Source organism: Haemorhous mexicanus, chromosome 9 (assembly GCF_027477595.1).
Source record: "Haemorhous mexicanus isolate bHaeMex1 chromosome 9, bHaeMex1.pri, whole genome shotgun sequence".
Lineage (NCBI taxonomy): Eukaryota > Metazoa > Chordata > Aves > Passeriformes > Fringillidae > Haemorhous > Haemorhous mexicanus.
The window spans coordinates 29450242-29472561 of NC_082349.1; the positions used below are offsets into that span (position 1 = coordinate 29450242).

Here is a 22320-nt window from a genome sequence, read left to right on the forward strand (position 1 = left end):
ACAAGGGGTGGTTTGGTCAGGTAAGCTGTAATTGGAAATAAGTTCCATGCAAGGATATATTTAATAGGACAGTGGTGGTCTTTCCTTAAGACAAAAGATGGAAAAGATTTTCTTTATTTAGTACTGTATTACAAAAATGTCTCAGCAGGCGCTACTTTCTGCTCCTTAAATGTCCCTCTGAACTCTTACCTGCTCCAGAAGGGAGGGATCCAACATCAAATTCTAGCACACAGCTCCAACCCTGAGAGCTCTCTGGCCTACAGGATTACATCTAAGATCACAAACATCAGGACAAAGCCTAGTAACTATCAAGCTTATCCACACCTCACTTTCCTATCTATCAATGTGCGTGGGAGGACCAACAGGCTGACAAGTGCCTGGTGTCCAATCTCACGCCCAATGGGAACATAAATGGACATTATCACCATTACCACGTACCCTTAACAAGCTAAAAAGGGAGTTAGAAACCTGGATTTTTCTGCCCTGGGTTGTAGAGCGTGCACCCTTTCTCAGGTGTGCTGCACTTTGCATTTAGGCTAGCCCAAGAGTAGTCACAGTTTAGCCAAGGTCTGCGTAGCTTAGGCTGTCCAGTGAAAACCAACTTAGAAACAGAAATACCTGCCAGTAAGTTGCATCAAGAACTTGCACTGTTTGTCTCTGAGTTGACACCTGCACATAAATGAAATGAGTGACTCTGAGAAAACAAAGCTGCTCAGGAAGCTGTCACAAGTTTACATTGCAGCCCTTCTTCAGGGCCAAATGTCTGCTTGACTTAGCTGTGTAATTCCATGCACAGCAAAGTGCTGGACTTACAGTCTGTCTAAAGTCAGCCAGAATGAGAGGAAAGAAGATGCTGTAGGAGTGAGTTTCCTGGGGGTTTCTCAGCACGGATTGTCCAAACACAAAGCCTTTTGAGTATGAAGAGCTACTGCAATGGCTCTCACTGGATCTGAGAGATTGCAAGTTCAGTCAGTAGCATCAGCACTCCAGGCAGGTATTGGCTGTGTAGAATCTGCAAAAGAAAGAGAAAAAAGCCTGTCAAAACAACAATTGCAGTTGCCAGATTTCCACACCCTGAAGCCCTGGTTGGAAGGAAAGTACCAAGTATTCTGTGTGTTTAATCAGCTGCCCTGCTGTTGCTTTACTTTTCCCATACTGAATATGACTTGAATCCTATCCCATTATGAAAAGCCATAACTGAATTTACACAGCACACATTCCACAGGAGCACCCTTCAGAAAGCCTGAGATATCTCTGTGTACTTACTTACCTGCAACAGGAAAAGTTGTGTCAGACATTTTTAAGCTATTACAGATAAAAACAAGCAATGTGCTCCTCATCATAGGGTAATTTTTAACAACTGCATTTACACAAACTCTTCTTTACCTCAGAAGAAAATATTGTATTGCTTGAAGGATTAATATTCTGTGGTTTGAAGGATATTAGAGATACCTCTGTAGAAAGACCAGCACCTTTATGAAAAGGTTTACATGTGAAGGAGTCTTCTGCCTGTGTTTTAATAACTACAGTACTAGAAAGCTAGGAACTTTTTTTAATGTTTGGGATCTTTTTAAGTCCAAAATGAGTTTTTTTATGGCCTAAGAAACTTTCCTGTTCATACCATAGCTAATACACCTATTTCTGCCCCAGGCAAGTAACTTCTGCAGCAACACAGTAATAAAATACTGTGCTGGCAGCTGCCCCACCTCTAAAGCTAAGTATGACTAGTAAAAGCTGAGGGTTTAACAATTCCTTGTAGGAAATTGTGCAAAAGAGCCATGAGACTTTCAGGTACAGCTGTTTTATTTGGCCAGCATTAGAACAACCTGCTGCTAAGGGCCTCACCTTTACAATCCCATCACAGTGTGCCGAGGCAACCGCTGTGGAAACCTTCACCAGCTTGGCAGCTGACAAGTGGATCTTGAAGTGCCTGTGGAAGTGGGCATAAAGGCAGTCCATGAAGACATCCACCTCCTCTTGGGTGATCTCTCCTGGCGTTTTTTGCACCGTGTCCCACAGAGCTCGGGCGTCCTCGGGGTGGATGGCGTAGGAAATGTCCAGGGGCTGTGCCAGGCGGGGCACGGAGAAGACGAGTTCCACGGCAGAGGCAGCTCTGTCCAGCTTGCAGCCAGCCCACATGGCCACCATCCAGCTGAGGTTCAGGGGGCTGATGGCCAGGCGGCGGAAGCAGCAGTCGAAAGTCTTCTGGAACCAGCTGCCAACCAGGGAGGTGTAGCTCTCGGCGCCGTGGCTCAGGAACAGGGGCAGGCAGGTGAAGTGCTCCGGCACGTTCTCAGAAAGGTCATCTCCAAACACGGAGCAGAACCAGCCCGACCACACCAGCTTGTCCTCAGAGTTCCTGGAGGAGGCTCGTGACCTCGAAGACAGCTGGGATGGGGAGAAGAAGCATTGCAATGCTGAAAAGCAAGTATGGCTTTTTTTTTTTCCCATCAGCTAAAAAAAGATATTGATTTAAAACTTTAAGACTTTTTTAAAAGTGGTTTTTTTTTTTTTTTCCTTGTGTCAAGCACATTCAGTCTATCCATGACATCCCTAAAAGTTGAATGCAATTCTGTTGAAAACAGCAGAAAAAGCGCTTTTAAATTCTTTAGGAACAGTCCTGAGACCCGAGTTTATGCTGCTTAACTCCCATGGTACATCCTACGACTGTTGACACAATGAACCTGACATTTCAGTAGCACATTTCACTTGAGGCAAAGCAATTTCAGAAACTGGAAGGAAGTGGGATTATGCTTTATCTAGGAAGAAAAAGAACCCCCATCCAAGTCCTGGCAGTAAACTGACTACTGAACTAAAACATCAGACAGAGATTGCTCTGTATAGTCATACTCTGATGCTGTTAAAAACTTGAACTCAAACTTGCTCTTTACTGTATGTATTGCTTAGGGGAGATCACAGAATTAATTAGGCTCAAAAAGACCTCTGAGGTCATCAAGTCTAGCCTATGACCAAGCTCAACCTTGTCATTAGACCAGGCTTTTGACTGTGTCATATCTAGTCTTAACTTAAACACCTGCAGGGACGGTGACTCCACCATCTCCCAGGGCAGCCAATTCCAATGTCTAATCATCCCTTCTGTAAAGAAATTCTTCCTAAAGCTAAAGCTGCCCTGGCACAGCTTAAGTCTATAAATGTTCTGCTCCAGTTAAAAATAGACAAAATTCAGTTTCATTAAATCACAGCGGATGCTCCAGTAGCTGTTCCACACAGCTAGGGTTTAACCTTGGGGCTTTCCTTCACGACAGAGCGTTCCATCACAGCAAAACCAGCGCCCTCACCTGCACGAGGAGGGCAGCCTGGTCCAGCTCGCTGCCCCTGATGTCGGCAAGGCTGGACAGGGCCACCTTGATGTCCAGCTCGACGCCCACCTCCACCGCCAGCCCCTTCTGCTTCTCGGCGGCGATGAAGGCGCCCAGCAGCCGCGCGTAGTCCCTGAGGCGGGCGCGGCGGAAGCCGTACAGGGGGGTCACGCTGTACAGCGTCCAGGCTTTACGCAGCAGGAACGCTGTTTTCTGCGGGTCCGCCTTTTCCTGGGTGGAGGGGGGGGGAATAAGAGAAAAGGAATAAAGTTAAAGTTTGCTTTGCCCGCGCGGCGCAGCGCGGCTGAGGGGACACGGAGGGAACGCGGAGGAGACATGGAGGCGGCGCCGCCCGCGCCTCCCCGTACCTGAGAGCACAGCGTTGGCACAATGAGGCGGCCGCTGGGACTGATGCCGAGGCGGCCATGGCTCCGTCCGAAGGGCAGAGCCCGGGAGAGCCGCCTGAGGCTGGGCAGGGTCCGCACCGCGCCGTCCTCCGGCGCCTCCTCGGCCATGGCCGCCGAGTCCCGCCGGCGCCGTTCGAACTTCTTCCCGTCGGCCCCCGCGCGGGGGGCGCGTCCCTCCGCCATCTTTGGGGCAGGCGCTGCTGAGGGGAGGAGGCGCTCGTAGCGCAACTGGTTTCCCCCTTTCCCCCTTTTCCCTTTTCCCCTCCGGAGCTCACGTTTTTCTACTTCGCGCACGTCTGTGGCGCTCCTCCCGTGTTCCTGGCTGAGGGGCGGCTGCGGGATGGCGCTGCCCCGGCTGCTGGTGCGAGCCCTGCACCGGGCGGCCGCTGCCGCCGCACCTGCGGCTCCAGGTGAGGAGGAGCTCTGGCCCCGTCCCCTCGAGGTTTGGGAGCCTTTTCTCCCGGGGTACTGGTCAGGGTAGTCCACAGAGTCGATTAATATCATGAGTTATTTTCCCTGTATCACTTTATTAAGTGTCTTGTCTAAATCTCTTTTTATTCTAAAGCCTGTCATGAAGGTAGTGAGATTGCCTCTTGAAATTATTTATGTATGTCTAGGTGACGCCTTCAGGCTTCTCCTTGCAGGCTGAGCCTCTTGCACATTCTGTAAGTGGTTGTGCTTGGATCTGTGACTTAGGCCGTGATTACAGGCACACGGGGATCTCTGCAAACCTTTCTGTAACCGTGGTTGAGGCCTTCTTGCAGTTGTTTCAGGCAGGAACTGTTCAATTTACACCTGCATGGTGCGTGTCCTCCCTGTGTGTTGAATTCTTGGTTTGTTAAGCCCTGTTCTGCTGTGTCACCACCAGGACTTGCAGTGGCAGGACAAGGGGGAATGGCTTTGAACTGAAGGAGGGCAGGTTTGGGTTGGATATTGGAAGAAATTCTTCCCTGTGTAGGTGGTGAGGTCGTGGTCCTGCTGAGAGGAGCTGTGGCTGCCGCATCCCTGGAAATGTCCAAGGCCAGGCTGGATGGGGCTCTGAACAGCCTGGAATAGTGGAAAGTGTTCCTGCCCATGGCAGGGGGGTTGAATGAGATGAGCTTCAACGTCCTTGAAACCCAAACTATTCTATGATTCTAGATTTAAATGTGGAATTGTCAGCACCCCTCAGGATTGATCTGGGAGTTTTGCTTCTCTTGCTTCTGAAGTTTGCAGGGAAACAGTTTGCAGCAAGGCTATGTTCAAGTGTCTTTATGAAGTGAGAAACATAAATAATCCCTGTTTAAAATACATTCAGGCTAGCTTAATTTCATGTTTATGCCATAGTCTTAGTGCAGATCTATATAGGAAGTAACTTCTCCACATATATATAAATTTTATTGGGAGGGAAAACTCATTCTGTCTCATCTGCAAAAGCTATGAGATATTATATATATTTTAATTATTATTTTTTTAAATTTTTATTTTTATGTAAGACTTCAACAGTTTTGTCACTCGAACCAACACATGTGGAGAGCTGCGTGCTGCTCACGTGGGACAGAAGGTGACCCTGTATGGATGGGTTCAGTATCAAAGGTGAGTGCAAACCATGGTGAAAATGGAGGTGATTATTTGCCACATCCACTCTAAGCTGTGTTTCATCCACCTTTGCTCTCCAGTGATGGTCTGCATGGGTTTTTTGATTTTAGGATGTCCTGAGTGTCTCATCTTTGACCAGTTGTGGATGGAGACCCAGGAAAAGGAGTTAGGATTATTGCAATGTGGTTGTGGTGATCTTATTTTTGAAGACACCCAAGCATGTCCCATTGGACAGTTTTTTGATGGAAAAAGCACAATGGCAGCTGTCCCTGCTGCAGCTTGAAGAAATCAAGATTTATGGTTCTGGAGCTGGCAGTGTAGGTTGTTCATGTGGAACTTTTTATGGGACGAGTGTTTCCCTTCTTGACTTATGATTGGATTTTGTTGTTGTTGTTTTTATTCCACGTGAACTTTAGTTTTATTGCTCATTTAATTGTTTTTAGCTGAGTGATGTTTCCCAGCAGGAAAATTCAGGTGTCCAGAATCCCAGCTCTGCATGTATGAAAGCTCAAGTTAAAATCTTACCTCTCCTGGTTTTTTGCATGTTGTCTGAGGCTGGTCACAATGTGAAATGAATTGTTCAGGGTAGATTCAGGTGTGGGAAAAGTGTCTATAATTCAGTACTTGTAAGTGCTTTGGGATGAGTTGCAGGGTACTGAAAGTGTAGCCAGTTGCCATGTGCTTTAAAAAGCAGAAACTACTAAATTTGTGAAAAAAATTTTCTTCCTTTTGTGCTTTTCATGGATCAGACAAGGCCTATTTCTGGTTTTGAGGGATTTCCAGGGACTGACCCAGGTCATCATTCCTCAGGATGAGGTAAGTGCTACCAAAACATGTCTGTGTTTTTATTTTTCCTTTGGAAGCTTGGCTTCAGCAGCCACTCTGTCAAACTGAGTGCTGTGACTCACAAGTAGATTGCAGTGTCGTGAGAGCCCTGAGCTGACACTGCAACAGAAGCATCAGTGCTGTTTCCCCTGCCTTAAGAGTGATTTTGGGTTGAGGTGCTTGGCCACAGTGCCTTTGTCCTGTTCCTTGATTTCCTCTGAGGCTCTGTCCTCTCCCTGCAGGCACATTCCCATGTGAAGGAGCTGCTGTCCAATGCCCCACTGGAGTCTGTGGTGAGAGTCACTGGGACAGTGTCCCCTCGGCCCCAGGGCCAGGAGAATCCGGTGAGGATGGGGTGGGGGGGTTCTCAGGGCTTTTATTCCTTGGAGGAAACACCCCTGAATGGTGGGATTATGGTGGGCTTTGTGTCAGAGCATTGTCAGGTTCTGCTTGTGTGACAGCCCATGCTTAGATGGTGTGAGGTGAAATCAGTGCAATGTCAGATCACTGGAGAATCTCAGAGTACATTACAGGCACCCACAAATTAAACTGGATCCTGGCCCTTTGCAAGGATAATGCTGAATTTTCCAGGCTTTCAAAGTGTGGTGGGAATTGCTTTTGCTTGAAATTAAATATTGTCATGTTGAGTTCCACCTGTTTATTGATTCTGCTGGTCTCCCTGTATAGGGAACAGAGGCTGAGTAATTTTTTAATGTTCTGCATTTCTCAGCTGTCATTGTAATCAGCTGCAGACTGATCTTTCAGTATTGTACATATACAATACTGGCAGGTCTAAAAAGAGGACTGTATTTATGATCATAACTCCTTTTTGCTCCATCTCGTAGATGTCCACTTAAAATCCAGGCTTCAAGCAATGCCTTTCTTTCTTTTATTCATTTCTTGTTTTGTGGAAAGGTTGTGTGTCCTTTCCCCTGGTAAATAGTGAGAGTCCTGCAGGATCAAGTGAACTTTGCTGTGCCTCAGTGCGACGTGAGGGGAGCTGCCTGTTCTCCCTCGGGATGGAGTCAAAAGAGGACCAGTTCTGAGAACTGGTGTTTAGAACTGGAAGTTCTGAGAAGTTCCTCATCATGTGCCTTTTTTGACTCAATATTAAGGGCTGCTGCTGCTCATGCTCACTGAAACTTAGACTGTGTGGTTTTGCTGGGGCTGATGTGTTTATTTACCAGTATGCTACTGGGAAAGAAGCTGCCATCTTTGGTGGGGTGACTTGTGTTTCTCTGAACAGAAGGGAAATCTGGAAGAAATCTCTCCTTAGGAGAAACTCTCTGATTTATACACTGTGTTAGAAGGCAGGGAGGGTAATCACATTGCTTCTGTTTTTCCCTTAGACCATCTGTGAAATGCCATTGTCCAACTGTTTTGACTTTAACTTTTTTGCCTTTTTTTCTAGAAAATGCCGACAGGGGATATTGAAGTGAAGGCAGAGACTGCAGAGATCCTAAACTCCTGCAAGAAGCTGCCTTTTGAAATCAAGGATTTTATCAAGGTGTCTGTGTTTTTCTTATCAAAGTGGTGGCTTTTCACTAAATTGGGAATTTGCCCAGGGTGATGGCAAAACATCTGAGAGCTGAATCTGGTTCTTCCCACTTCACTTTGGAGGAATGATGGTATTTAGAACAGGGGTGCTGTTTGTTTGCTGGGAGAATTTATTTCCAATTAGAGCTAAGCAGAAAGCAGGACTTGAATGATTCCAGATTTCTGGAAGCACTGATGGCAAAGGAAAGAATGAAAGAAATGGGGCCATGCTGGGTTTTTGAGTGTGAAATGAGGTTGTTTCGTTTGACTCGTGGAATCCCAGAATGGTTTGGGTTGGAAGGAACCTTACAGATCATCCTTTTCCAAACCCCCTGCCATGGGTAGCGATGCCACCAGGTTCCTCAGAGCTTCATCCAGCCTGGCCTTGAACACTTCCAGGGATGGGGCAGCCCCAGCTTTTGTGGGCAGTTTGGTTCTTTGTTTCAAGCCATTGCCATATTGGTGTAGGTTGTGCATAACGGGTGCATTGCGGCAACTGAGCACCATCTCTTTATTTATCTTCTCCTTTTTCTCTGTGGCTTTAGGAGCACCTTCACTGGACAAACAGTTTGAATGTTATCCCTTAACCCTGATCCTCTCTCCTCCCCAGAAGTCCGAGGCCCTGCGGATGCAGTATCGGTACCTGGACCTGCGCAGCTTCCGGCTGCAGTCCGCGCTGCGGCTGCGCTCTCGCGTGGTGATGAGGATGCGCGAGTACCTCTGCAACCTCCACGGTGAGGGAGCTGCTTGGAGCAGCAAACATTCCTGTCACTGGCATGTTTTCGGAAAAATCCCTTCGCCAGGATTTCTTCTCCTGGGAAGATGAGAAGCCTCAGAGAAAAAACAATATTATCTCATTTGCTTCTCCCTGTTTCGCTGCTTTAGAGTGTGGCTGGAGATTGCTTACCAACAGGTGCATGTTTGATTGAGTTAATTTGAATTGTTTTTAATTAATGACCAATCACCATCATCTGTGTTGGACTCTGAGGAGTCAGTCACGAGTTTATCATTATCAGTCTTGTTAAGCCTTCTGAGAACATGGATTCAAATTCTCATCTCTCACCTCATCCTGGGGACCCTCACAAACTCAACACATTCCAGCTCTCTCTGCTGCTTTTTCCTTGTGCTGGCAGAGATTCGTAACCAACTTGCTGCTCCAAACTGGTCTCACTTAATAAAGACATGTCTCCTTGTGGTGGGGTCTTTAGTGGGATGTTGTCAGGCCTGAAAGAGCTGCCCACAAAAGTTGTGGCTGCCCCATCCCTGGAAGTGCTCAAGGCCAGGTTGGATGAAGCTCTGAGCAACCTGTTTCAAATTAGCAGTTTCCAATGAGAAAGACTCTTTGCAGGTAGTTGCTCTCTTTTGGTCACCCACTTGAGGCATGTCAGAGGGATGGATTTTGTTTAGAACTTCTGCCTCTCTTAAATTCAGGATGCGCATTTTGGAAAATCAGTGCCTGGTTTAGAATAGATAGGGAATTAACACATTTTCAGCCTGTTTGGAGTCCTCTGTCATCAACAGTTCTGGCAGGACATGAGAGTAGCTCAGAGCCTTTAGATCTGTCATTATAGGAATAATTATTGGAAGTATTAAAGTGTGTTGGTTTTGGAGAGGCTCCATGGTGTGCTACATGACCTATTTTGCTGACTAACCCTACTCTAGTCTACTCTGTCATGTTAGTTTTCCCTCCTCTCAGCATATTCTGTGTTTGTTCCCCAGGGTTCGTGGATGTAGAAACTCCAACTCTGTTTAAAAGAACCCCAGGGGTATGTATGTGATGCTTTTGGCTTCCTACAGGTGCACAGTCAGGGCTGAATCATTTCCAGTTGCCACTCAGCCTTCTTTGCTTTTCCCTTGCTAAATAACAGATTGTGAAACTTCTGATATCATCCACAAATTCTTTTAAAAGTAGAGGGAGAGAAAGTGGTGAGATGATAACTCATGTCTTAATTTTGAACCTTCAAACAAGGTAAGCTTCTGTCTTGTAGCGCATATGTTGAAAACAAGTCTGTCCTGGGATTATAAACCCAAAAAACTTGAAAGCACTGTCTTTTCAGCATTTATCTCTTAACCTGTAGGTTATAGTAGAGGTCATACTCAGGTAAATTTAATTTCTGATCTTATATCCATTTCTTTAATTTTAAAAATAGTCAGAAGAGAGCTGTAGCTGAGGAATTGTTGGTGCAGCTACCCTGGAGTTCTTGCATTTAAACCCCAGTCTTGGATGGTCTGTTACACATTAGTCTCTCAGAGAAGAAGGTAGAGAATTCTCCTTTCAGATATTTTGGACCAAGTTGTTTAACAACTGTGAAGTGTAATGTACAAACAGACATTTCCTCACATGTGAGATTTCATAATGGGAAAAATAGGTCCTTTCCTCTTGCAGTTCCAGAGTCAGGAATTGGGGCCACTTACTTGCTGAACTCTGTAAATTTTCTTTCTGATACCAGGGAGCCAAAGAATTCCTTGTACCCTCGAGGGAAGTGGGCAAGTTCTACTCTCTGCCACAGAGTCCTCAGCAGTTCAAGCAGCTCCTCATGGTTGGAGGCATGGACAGGTAAGAGTTTCTTGGCCTCCTGTTCTCTGTTCTCCTGTCTAAGGTTTGATTATTTTATCTGTGAAGTTTAGAAACTTCCCAAAAAAAAAACCTCACTGCCAAGGATTTGTGTCTTGGAGAGGGATCCTTAAATACTTGGGACTTTATAGTCAGATGAAATGTATCGTTCTGGAAAGCTGAAATCTTTACTGCTGTGTTAAATGATCTGAAGCAGAGCCTGCCTGAAGGGCAGAAAATTTAATGTGTGATGAAAGCTGCTCCAGGAGTAACCTACAGGTGAGGCTGGGCATGACTGAGACAAGGAAAAGCATGTCAGGGTGCCCAAGTGCAAAGCTTTTAATTGGGCTTACTTCTCCAAATCAAATGGATGGGCAGGGAGACAGACAATTGTTCACATGGTGAACTGCAGGCCAGGTTTGTCTGAGAGTTTTGCATGGTTGTTAGGAGAGTCCTGGAGTGGAGTGGAATAAAGAGTTGAGTGTGCTGCCCTTGGGGGACAGCTCACCTGGCAGTCTCCATGTGCCTCTGAAACATATGGCTGGAGATGGATTCAGTTGCTGATAGAGGTGCTTCCACTCAAAATTCCATTATTTTGAAGGGATAGGAACAAAGATCATCTGCTGTGGGAACAAAGCCCTGTCTCTCTGATTTACTTATTTTTTCCTTCTCTTTTCTATGATCAATTCTAAAGCCACAGTAGAGTTGAGGATACTTTAAATCATTATCTAAGTCAAAGTGTCACTGCAGGTACTTCCAGGTTGCTCGCTGCTACCGGGACGAGGGTTCACGGCCTGACAGGCAGCCAGAATTCACCCAGGTAACCAGCCTCTGCTACCTTGCTCCTGCTCCTCAACCCGAGTGGCTCTGAGCTGTTTTCCCTTCTGGGGGCTTAGTCTGTGCTAGTCTGGTGCTGCTTTGGTGTGTGTTTCACAGCCACACCCTTGGAAATTGATGTGGGATGGGTGCGTGGTTCCTGTCCTTGGCTGGCTGCGGTGCCCCAGGTGCAGATGTGGGAATTGCGTTGCAGCAGTGATTTTACTTTGATGATACAATCTCCTCCTGTCCTGCTAGGTCACACATCCCATTCCTCAGCCTTGAAATCCCAGGCTGAGTTAGCCTGGTTCACTCAAGGCTGTTTCTGTGTCCTTGTCATCCTTACCTCATTCACTCTCTGAGGAGGTTGTTGCCTGAGTCATCAGCCTGGAGGGTGATCCTAAGCACATTCCTGGCCTAATGCAGTCATGCTGTGATGTCATTTTGTGTATTGTTTCTTGTTTTGCTGGCTTTTTATTCCCAAGTAGCACTGTGAAAGCACAGCTTGTAGCTAATGTGGAATTCCCCCCCTCTTCTCTGTTTTAAGATAGATATAGAGATGTCATTTGTAGATCAAGCTGGGATCCAGAGGCTCATAGAGGGCCTCCTGCAACATTCCTGGCCTGAGGAAAGAGGCTCCATTATGTCTCCTTTCCCTTCCATGACATATGAGGAGGCACTGGCTGAGTATGGGACTGATAAACCAGACACTCGCTTTGGGATGAAGGTGAGGGTTTGCCCATTGAAAGCTTGCAGCTTTTCCTTTCAGTCAGTGTTTTAATAACCTTTGGGTCATGGATACATGGTTGGCTGGAGTTTTGAGTGCTGTAATTAACCCAGGGTGCCTGTTCCATTGTTGCTGCTTTGTGCAGTCTGCTGAAGAAGAGAGGATTTAATCAGTTGACTGAAAAATATACGTTCTAGTAAAACTTTATTTTAAAGGTGATGTAGTGCTAGGGAGCAATGCATCTTGACTGTTTTAGGAGCAAAAGCTTCTAAAAGGGAATAGTGTGGAAGGTGTTAAGACACAGGTGCAGGATCTTTTGTTTTGTATTCCTACCAGCAGTGCTTTTTCCTGTGCTCTCTTCTTTGTCAGATTGTGGATATCAGTGATATTTTACGAGGAACAAACATTCACTTTGTGCAGAATGCCCTCAGTTACCCCCATGGCTCCATCAGAGCCATTTGTATCCCTCAGGGAGTGGTAAGTGATGCTCTTAGATCCTGTTTCTGGTTTATGTGGAATAAATGAAATGCTAATTTGAATTCCTTTGTTGGTATGGAAATGTTCCTTGCTATTTCTGGTGTTCATAAAGGGAGTTAGGGATTGGTTGTAATCCATGTTAGGTGGGGCTGAGTAGTGTAAGAATGATAAGGCAACAGGAAGAGTATTTTATCCTTAGGAAGAGGAGGAAAACAACAGAGCTGCAAGATCCCATGAGGATAAGGAACCCTCTTGGGGTTTCACCTTGCTTTTTATCAGCTTTTTGATGTGCATCTCAATAATAAATTGTGCATTGTGACAGGAGATTTGTGCTGGTTTAGGAGCTGGGCATGGCACAGCTCTGGGATAGGCAGAGAAGGGTCAGGTGGTTCTGTGTCCTTCTCCTTTTTGCTTTAGCTGCATTTCTGGGTACAATTTGTGTCTTGTCATGAGAATGTTGTGGACCAAATCCAAGGCTGACAATAGATGTGGAAAACTTTTGACACAGCCTTGCATTTTGGCAAGGAAACAGATTTAATTCTGGCTGTAGGCATCTTTGTAGCTTGGACAGTATGGAAAAAACAAATCCTCTGACTGTTGAGTTTTATCTGGGGAGCAGGGCTTTGTAGCCATGGTTTCCCTTGGGATTCCTTTCAGTTTGCCACAAAGTACAAGTTAGTGGCTTCCCATGAGAGGGCACAGAGGTGTTTGTTAGAGCAACACAAAAGTGGCATCTAGAACTGGAGTAGCTCAAAAAAAAATCAAGATCTTGATGCAAGTCCTCATTTACTTGCTTGGTTCTGCATGCAAGAGTCAGCCCAGTTGTTTTTCTCTGTTCTTCCTCCAGTTTGAGCTCTGCATTCCCCATCCACAGTGTGGTGGTGTAACCTTGTTCCTGCAGGCTGGAGGCAGAATGATCCGACCCTGCTGACCAGATACATTTATCTGTGAGAGGGGGGGAAATGTAGATCTAGAGGGGTCTCTTCCTGAAAGGAGCCCTCAGAGCAGACACCCAGCCCAGTGCTGAGGACCCTGTCCTGTTCCACAGCCTTCATAAGAACTTGAACTAGAAACAAAATAATGGAGAAGTTTGGAACCAGCTTAATCAGTAGATTTGATACCAAGTCAAGTTTTTCAAGCTGATCTTTGCTGTGTCTTCTCTTGCTCTTTCCCCAGAGGTATCTTACAAATAAAGACTTGGGGTCATTGAAGGAGTCTGCAAAATCCCAGTTTAACCAGGTGAGACAGAAACTCTTCTGAGGCTTTGGGAAGGGTGATTGGCAAAGTGTGATAAAGGCAGAGGGAGGTAAGAGAGCAATTTTTAATAGCTGAGAGTCAGAGCCTGAGCATGTAATGCTTCAAGTCAGGAGAGGGCAGCACTGCATTGAACATACCCTTACTTTTCTCCAGGAAATCATGGAAATTATCTGCAGACCTGATGGAAGCTTGAAGTCCCTGCTTACCAAGTTCCTTGGTGAGAAGGAGCAGTCAGAGCTCATCCGAGCACTGAACATGCAGGAGGGTGATGTGGTGCTGCTGGCAGCTGGAGAACACAAGCAAGTGGTAGGAGGCATTTCTTGGGTGACTCTGTGAGTTGAATGTTGCTGATGATGGTTTTGATGTTATCTGACCTTAGTCTGGTTCTTCTTATTATTAAAATAGGTCATCATCTCATTTTCTCTTTCTCTGCTACGGCAGCTATAGCAACAGCAGATAAAGCATGAAATGTGCCTATTACTTTTATGGCCCCCAGTCAAATTCTGGGCAGGACTTGTATCTGAAATGAAGCCTGAAATATAAAAAACCCTGCAACAAATCAGTGCCCTCTTTTTTTTAAACTTCATTTTTGAAGCATCAGACTCATTGGAAAATGAGGTCAGCTAGGTAATTGTGTCTCCCACAAGTGCATGACTTACTAGCAGCAATGATGAGAGATTCTGTTTCTGCCCTTCTCTCTATTCTTGCCATCAGATGTTGCTGGCAAGAATAGAGAGAAATAAGACAATAAAACAAAGCATTGTTTTATTATAAGCTGTCACATTTTGCTCAATAGCCAACATTCTCTTCTGTGCCTTCATTTCTCTGTCTGCAAAGCGTGGATCTTACGTGTGGTCCCCCAGTTAATCCACATGTGTGGAGCTGGAGGTTAGTCTAAGAAAATTCTGAAGATGAAGTGGCTGGAAAAACATGAACTTCCAAGCTCCTTACTTGGTCTCTGTCAAACCCTGGTGCTGCTGCTGCCTCAGCAGGAAGGTGATACATTTCAGGATACGAGGCTAAAGTGTTCAAGGGAGCAATGCACTCCAGCTGATGCTGTCTGTGGTGCTTTCTTCATGGAACACTCTTTGTCTGGTGGGTGTTTGAGTGAGTTCCCTGATGGTGGAACCACCCTGTCTCATCTCTCCCTTCTCTGTTGCAGTGCTCTGCCCTGGGAGCCTTGCGGTTGTTGAGTGCCAACCTCCTGGAGGCAGCTGGGCTGGCACTCCGTGATCCCACAGCCTTTCACTTCCTCTGGGTGGTGGATTTCCCCCTTTTCCTCCCTAAGGCTGAGAATCCCACCGAGCTGGAATCTGCTCATCACCCCTTCACTGCCCCTCATCCTTCAGATGTCAGCCTCCTGTATTCTGATCCCACAAAGGTAACCAACTTCATGCCTGCTGTGCTGGCTCTTTTACAGCTGCTCCCATGGAAAACCAGGCAAGCAGCAGCTGAGTTTAGTGTAAAAGGAGATGATGTTTCCTGGGACTGACTGCACAAGGAAGATGTGGATATGTTGGAATGAGTCCAGAGGAGGCTGCTAAGATGATCCTCACTTCTGCTATGATGAAAGGCTGAAGGAGCTGAGTTGTGCATCCTGGAGAAGAGAAGGCTCAGGAGCAACATTAGAGTCCTTTCCAGTGCCTAAAGAGGCTACAAGAGAGCTGGAGAGGGATACTTTGCAGGGGCAGGCAGTGACAGGACAAGGGGAAATGGTTTTAAACTGAAAGAGTGTAGACTTAGATTGGTATTAGAATAAAAATCTTCCCTGTGAGGCACTGGCAGAGATTGCCAAGAGCAGCTGTGGCTGACCCATCCCTGGCAGTGTTCAAGGCCAAGCTGGACAGGGCTTGGGGCAGCCTTGGATAGTGGAAGGTGTCCCTGCCCATGGCAGAGGGTTGGAACTAGGGGATCTTTAAGGTCCCTCCCAACCCAAACCATTGTGTGATTTAATGACCTTGTCTGTGTCTGGAAGAGATGGCAAGTATTCACATGTGCCCCTGCCAGAGGAGCTGTCAGGAAACAGAAATCTTATATTCTGACCTATCTCATTTTCTTCAGGTTTGACAAACCTTTCAGAATTTGTTCTCCTCCCACATCTGAGGCACCCATGCCTCCAGCAGGACTGGTACCTGAATTGCAATGTACCCCTGAGAGAGCAGTTTGACACAGTTCCAGGGCTTCATTGCCAGTGTCTTTGGCATCTCTGTGCAGGTTGTTTTTAGGTGCAGCTGTGGGCCAGCCTCACAGAGGTGCCTGTCTCTGTCTCTCTGCAGGTCCGTAGCCAGCACTACGACCTTGTGCTGAATGGCAATGAGGTTGGAGGTGGCTCCATCAGAATTCACAGTGCAGAACAGCAGCGTTTTGTGCTGGAGAAAGTGCTGAAGGTAACACCTACAGATGCCTCTAATGCTCTTTTGGAGATTTAAAAGCACTGATTAATTGAAATATTAATTGCGTATTCTGAAAGAAACACTCATCGTCTTCTCAGATAAAGACGTAACTCCTAGCCCAGAGCAATGGATGATTTCACTGTACCTTCATCTTGTGTTGCTAGTAGGAGGAGCATTGCTTGTCCAGTGACACCTCTTAATGTGATTTTTGCAGGAGGACTCTGAGGTGCTTTCCCATCTAATTGAGGCTTTGGAATTTGGAGCTCCACCTCATGGAGGAATTGCTTTAGGTAGGTGATCTGTAGTTCTACAGATGCAGGTCTTTAATGGTTTTTGGGGTTTGTTTGTTTGTTTGGATTTTGTTTGTTTGTTTGTTTCTTGTGGGTTTTTGTTTGTTTTTCTTTTGTTTTTTGGTTGGTTTTTTATTTTCATACTACATCCTGGGAAGCAGGCTCATGGTTGTTAGGAAAAGCCTTGGTGCTTCCATCTCTGCAGCAGCTTTGTGGAAAGAAACAGAGGTCTGGTCACTAAGAGCAGAAGGCTGGGGTGTTCCTCCCCAGAGTGACAGTGGGGTTTAGGTCTTAAGCAAGGACATTGGTGGCTCTAAGGATGGTCCTTACCTGCTGATCTGCAAACCCTGTATTCAGTGAGGTTGGGTCAGCTTTGTTCCCATTCCTGTGCAGCCAGAGCAGGATCCCTGTGCTGCCTGCCTGGAGGCATGGCACAGCTGTGGCACTTTGTGTTTCATACCCTTCCCCTCTGCTGCCATCTCATTTCCCTTCTCTCCTTACCTGTTTTGCTCATGAATTCAGAAAATGTCAAGGTTTGGTTTTTTCCCTAGAATAATGCAAGTTCATTGTTTAAAGAAAGAGGGGAGAAAAATTCAACCAACCAACAGCACCCTCCCTACCCTCACCAAAATAAAAAAGCCTACAAAAAACAAAGGCATTTTTTTAACCTGTGGTCTTGCAGTTTGACTTTCCTCCATCCAGTCACCCAGAGCCTTTTGTTCCTCTTGAATTTTTCTTAGTAGTTGTAATCCATCCAAACTGGTTGATGCAGAACCCTGAGCTGTAAAGTAGAGCCCTGCCAGTGTTCTGCCATTCAGCTGCCCAAGTTTTGTTATGCTGTGTTTGCTTTCTGTGTCCTGCAGCCTTTTGTGTGTTCCAGAGCTTCCTGCAATATTGAGAAGCTTTATTTTGGTAGACATTTCTGCTCTTGAGGCAAATCTGCTTCTCTGCTACCAGCTGAGATTAATTTTTTTCCTCCCTTACTTGCTTCATTCTTTTTCTTCAAGCTCAGTGATATTACCTCCTCAATCTTCCTGATTTTTCTGACTCAGGGGAGGTAATACAGAGCCATAACTCAAGTGTTTCACCAATTTGTTTTCTGCTTGTAGGACTTGACAGGCTGATCTCTCTCATTGTTGACGCTCCAAGTATCCGGGACGTCATTGCCTTTCCAAAATCCTTCAGGGGACGAGACCTGATGGGCAATGCTCCAGACTATGTCACTCCAGAAGAACTGGAGCCATATCACATTCAGGTTTCCTGGCCTCTTGAAGAAAAAGAGGCAAAGAAGAACTGACTTCATGCCAGTGGTGTAAGCTGATCCAGACCAGAGGTGGTTACAGCTTCTAAAGGCCAGGATTCAGTTGAGAAAATATCAGCTGCTGTGGCAGGGTGGGGGACAGTCCAACTCCACTGTGCTGGATGGAGTGGGAAGTAGATAAGGGATCTTCCTGATAGGAATTCATCTTTGGGAGGTAATGGGAAGGACATGCAAAAAAGCAATAGCAAAGAACATAATTTTAGCATAGGATATTGAGACTGTTTGCTTAGGATGTCATATCGGAGGGAAGATGGGTCCTGTTTTTTCCCAATTTTTACATGTCCCTTGTAAAGTATTCCTCCTACAATCTGGAGGAGATAGCTTCCCTGGCAGGAATTAAATCACGATCCTCGTTAAATCAGCTGAGCACTGTGACAATAAAACTCTGCTGGACCAGGAGCTCTGAACACTGCACAGCCAAACTTCAGCTCAGCCAGCAACTTGTCTCCTGTTGGAGGATACCAGATCATGCAGAACTTTGCCATGGGGAATTCACACTCAGCTGTGTTTTCCCTTCAAAGGAGAGGGAGAGAAGCATGGATGATGTTTGCAACAGTTGTCCTTGTAATACTCATCAAAGAGGTGTTGATCTGTCTTTGGGGCCTGTGGTCCTGGTGCTTTCAGCACAGTCATTCAGGAGTTTGTATGTTTATAAATAAAGTTTACCTGGCAGTGTGGTTTTGCCTGAGTGTAGCTTTGGGCTTTCTCTGCAACAGCAAGCTGTCAGTTTGGCTTTGTGACCCCTGGTCCCTCCAGGAGATGACAAGAAATCTGTGGGAGCACAGCATGAGCTTCTGTGAGCTCTGCCTATTCCTGCAAACCTGCTGCTGCAGTGGGGAGTGAGGCAGCAGCAAGCTCCTCCCAGGGAACTGTTCATCCCTGTCCCACACCAGAACATCCACAGTGACTGCTCTGAGGAGAGGTGGAGGTGAAACTGAGGAAAAGAGTTTCCTTGATGAAGATGGTGCAAAGGAAGAAAAGGGAGAGTTCCTGTGTCACAGCTGGGAAGGACAGCAGGAGGCACATGCCAGAGGAGGTGCTGGAGGACGGAAGGAAGACTGCAGTTCTTGACTGAGCTGACACTGAGCTCCAGCCTGTCCTGCAGATCATCACATCTAGGTTTGCTCCAAGGGTTGGCCACTCTTTCAGTCTCCACATCCTGGGGTAACACTGCATGGTGGTGTTCACAGTTGTTATTTAAATACTGAACTGTCCTGCTGATAAGAATCAGTAATGCAGGCAGCTCTTCTCCTCAAGGGTGGTTTTTGGGGTTTTTTGAGTACTATCCATAGGAAGTGACACTAGAGCTGACTTGCTGCTGCTTTATGGATTCTAAAATGATGCAGTTACATGTGTAAAAGAAAAATACTTTGTTTCTGGCATGATTGTTATTTTCAGTCTCAGAACTGGTTAAATATTATTTAAGGCAAAACAGAACAATCCTGGATTTGTATTCACATTCATTTTAGCCAAACACTGAATTCCTTCATTTTTTCCTCATATGGGCTATTTATTTCTACTTGAAATCAATTCATCTGTAGTTAACCTTTTTTTTTTTCTTTCTCTGAGTAGAAGCTGTCAGTAATGGAGTGAGGATCAGTTTTCAGAGAGAAGCTGACCTGAAAAACAGATCCCTAAGCAGATCCATGATAAACTTTATAATCTTTGTGGGTCCCATCCAGCTGAGGACATTCTGTGACTTTAAAAGCAGTTATTTTTAATTTTTGTTGTTTTTGCAGGGAGGAGAGTCACCCTGGGGCAGTTATACCAGATATTTTTGTTCTCTGACTTGTCAGTGGTGATGCAAAGTGCAGCCACTGCAGGCTATGTGTTGTATTCAGACTGCTGCTTTAGAGGATGCTGGATTTTCTGATTTAGTTTCTTCACTGGTAGTATGATTAAGATTTGCATGGAATTTTCATTGAATTTTCTGTGTTCCCAAAGCAGGGATGTCATAGGCTTGTTTGAGGTCATGGAACATAAGAAATAAGTTGCTCTCAAAAGTTCTTCACTCCCCCCAGGCTATTATTTATAGTAACTGTAAACAAAATGTGCTGAACTTTGCTTTTTAATTGTGAAATCAGGAGTAGCATATTGCTTGCTTAGCACCTGCTTGCAAAGGCAAATGCTGTTTACCTCTGCTGAGTCCCAAATTAGGATTATCAAGTCATCAAGGGGAAGCTGATGCTCTAGGAGGCTCAGGCAGAAATGTAACCCTGCCTGGAACATTCTTTTTGAGAGCACTTGTTAAAACATGTGAGCGAGCTGTCTCCCAGCCATGCACATCCCTCTTGTTCAAGCAGCTTTGGCTGCTGGTTGTTTACCCACTGCTGGATGAGGGACTCACTGCAGTTAGAGATCAAAAGTGCAACCAAACACCTTGTCTGAGCAGCTGCTGTCCTACCACAATTAGGTTAAATGTTACAAGGTGTGTCCCAAATCCAGGAAAACCATTTGTGATTGGATTGCTGAATGAAGGTGGCTCCCAAGGCTCTCAAGTGTGAGTTTGCCAGGCTGTGTGCACAGAAGATGCTAAGTTTTCTTTTTTTGTTTTAAGATACTACTGTTTTATGGAGCATTGTGTAAGACTGTGCTTGGGCTTGTGGAAGCCTAATTTACAGAAAATCCCTGAAACCACAATCTGCTTGGCACACTGCATATTTTGGGGGAGCAAGAGTAGACAGGCAGTACAAAGAAATCCATGGAAATCAGAGCTGGTCCTATTTCAGACCAGTATCTCCTGCTTGCTGGACAAAAGATGCCAGCCTGTGATCCTGAAAAGAGATGTTGAAACCATCACAGACCCCTTGCTGCTTCTGCTCTTTGTTATTTTCTCTGTATCAGACAAACCTGTGGAGGAATGCTGCTCTGGCAGCTGTGCTAGAACATGCCAGATCCTGGGCTCCTCTGTTAGGAATTATTCTTAGGTAAGAATGTGAGGTTGAACGTTCCCTGATATGATCCTCTCCTCTCCAGAGAACTTCACCGCTGGCACAGGTGGGATGTGAAGATCAGGGTGGGCAGTAGGGCTGTACAAGGAGTGCTCCAGCAGGAGCCAGGGTTTGATGTGAGGCCTCTGCACTCTTTGACCCCACCTCTTACTGACTTTCTTCTGTTGGATCTGAACAAAACACTGGTAAAATGATTATTGCCCACCTCTAGGAGAACCTACTCTGTGTATGTTTCAATAGATTTGGCCTGAACAACCCTCTAGTAAATGTATACTACCCCTTTGTGGAAGCAGAGATCCATTTCTGGTGTGTTTCAGTATATTTCCCCTCCTCTCCAGAACAGGAATTAGCATGTTGGTGGGATTCTCAGCAGCCAAAGTGTGAGTTGTTATTTTAATTTTTTTTTATTTCTTAAAAGTTTCCAAGCCTATGCAGATTATTTAAGGTTGGGCCAAGCTGGGGAGAAATTACAGCCTTTGATTTCAGCCATCCCAGGTGGTTTGGGTGAATTTAGCTGGAAGGGTTTTGTATAAAGTGCCACAAAGAGAGAAAGTTTTCCCAGAATTTAATATGGAGTTTATTCCTGTATTGTGCTGGTATCTCTCTCGAGGTTAGCTAAATTACAATATGATTTACCAAATTGCAATGTATCACAGCAGCTTTGTGTAATCCTGTGCTGCAGCTACCCAGAGCTTCAGAGAGCTGATGAATTCCCAATTCTGCTGAAAACAGAAAGTATTATCATTTGTAACAAGTCAGCTGAAATATTCCAAGAATGGTTTCAGCTGTTTGCAGCTGGATTTGTACCTGCTATTTTATCCTGCCTGTGGGCAGGAGGTGGAGCTTTGTACATTCCCAATCCCAGGAATGCCTCTGCTGCTCTGGGTTCCACCAGCACCTCTCCCACTGAGGAAAGGAGCAGTGATGCTGCACTGAATGCAGGCAGCCCCGAAAAATGAGTGATGAAACCAGAAGAATCAAGAGAATTTATGCTCTCAGATGTATGGATTTTTATTTCCCCCCGAGTTATTTCTTACCTTTGCTTGCACTGGGGTGTGTTTGGAGCACTCCTGGTGCATTCTTGAGCCCCTGTGCTCCCAGCAGCAGAGACAACACAGCCACCTCAACAGTGCCAGATGCAAATCCCCCATGTCAGCTTCACATGACTTCAAATCTCAGTGTTTGGGCTTTGATTCCAGGCTTCTGCTCTAGTTTGTTGTGTTCCTTTGGCAGCTTTGTTTTCTGTAATTAAAAAATGATGATTCCATGTAGTCACCAGCTGTGCCAGGCACAGTTTTCAGTGAGCAGAGCTCCGTGACAGATACGTTCAGATGGATTGGTCACATTTTTCTCTAATAACCCATCAGGAGGCAGCTTGCTTGTTATGTTTTGATAGCCTTGCTGTTCACTGCAGAGCTGAAGAAAAGCATTGTGGATGGTTCCCCCATTCATTTGGTTATATTTTAATCATATTTGTATTTCATAGACTCATAGAATCCAAGAATTTATTTGGGTTGGGTCTTAAAGACCCTCCAGTTCCACCCTGGGCCACTTTCCTCTGTTCTAGGGTGCTCCAGGCCCTGTCCAGTCTGGCCTTGGACACTTCCAGGGATCCAGGGGCAGCCACAGCTTCTCTGGGTACCCTGTGCCAGGGCCTGCCCACCCTCACAGTGCAGAGTTTCTTCCCAATATCCCATCCAAACCTGCTTTCTGTCACTTTAAACGTCTATCTCCTTGTCCTGTCACTACATGCCCTTGCAAAAAGTACCTCCCCCTCTTTCGTGCAGACTCCCTTCTGTATTTTTATAGCCTTGAGTTATGTGTTATTCTAAAAACTACTTCCTCATGCTTAATTTAAACCTCTCACC

The 22320-nt window shown here is 45.7% G+C and overlaps 3 protein-coding genes across 3 annotated transcripts in view; 2 read left to right on the plus strand and 1 right to left on the minus strand.

The window, feature by feature from the left end:
* Window positions 1–5298, plus strand: part of KLHL20 (kelch like family member 20) — a 32178-nt gene extending 26880 nt beyond the window's left edge. The window contains exon 13 of the mRNA XM_059854734.1: window positions 5203–5298. Coding sequence (XP_059710717.1) covers window position 5203 — 1 coding nt within the window. The 3' untranslated portion in view covers window positions 5204–5298. The remainder of the gene's footprint in view (window positions 1–5202) is intronic.
* CENPL (centromere protein L) lies at window positions 81–3910 on the minus strand. Its single transcript, XM_059854735.1, has 4 exons — window positions 3689–3910; window positions 3300–3551; window positions 1846–2388; window positions 81–1012 (listed from the first exon to the last, which is right to left on the minus strand). The coding sequence occupies exons 1-4, from the start codon at window positions 3908–3910 to the stop codon at window positions 941–943; spliced, it is 1089 nt and encodes a 362-aa protein (XP_059710718.1). The 3' UTR covers window positions 81–940.
* Window positions 3923–18178, plus strand: DARS2 (aspartyl-tRNA synthetase 2, mitochondrial). Its single transcript, XM_059854731.1, has 17 exons — window positions 3923–4137; window positions 5203–5302; window positions 6055–6121; window positions 6373–6474; window positions 7542–7637; window positions 8277–8400; window positions 9386–9432; window positions 10117–10223; window positions 10971–11040; window positions 11584–11763; window positions 12133–12240; window positions 13417–13479; window positions 13651–13803; window positions 14660–14878; window positions 15774–15884; window positions 16105–16180; window positions 17290–18178. Exons 1-17 carry the CDS (start codon window positions 4068–4070, stop codon window positions 17475–17477), a joined length of 1881 nt encoding a protein of 626 aa, XP_059710714.1. The 5' UTR covers window positions 3923–4067; the 3' UTR covers window positions 17478–18178.
* The last annotated feature ends 4142 nt before the right edge of the window (window positions 18179–22320 follow it).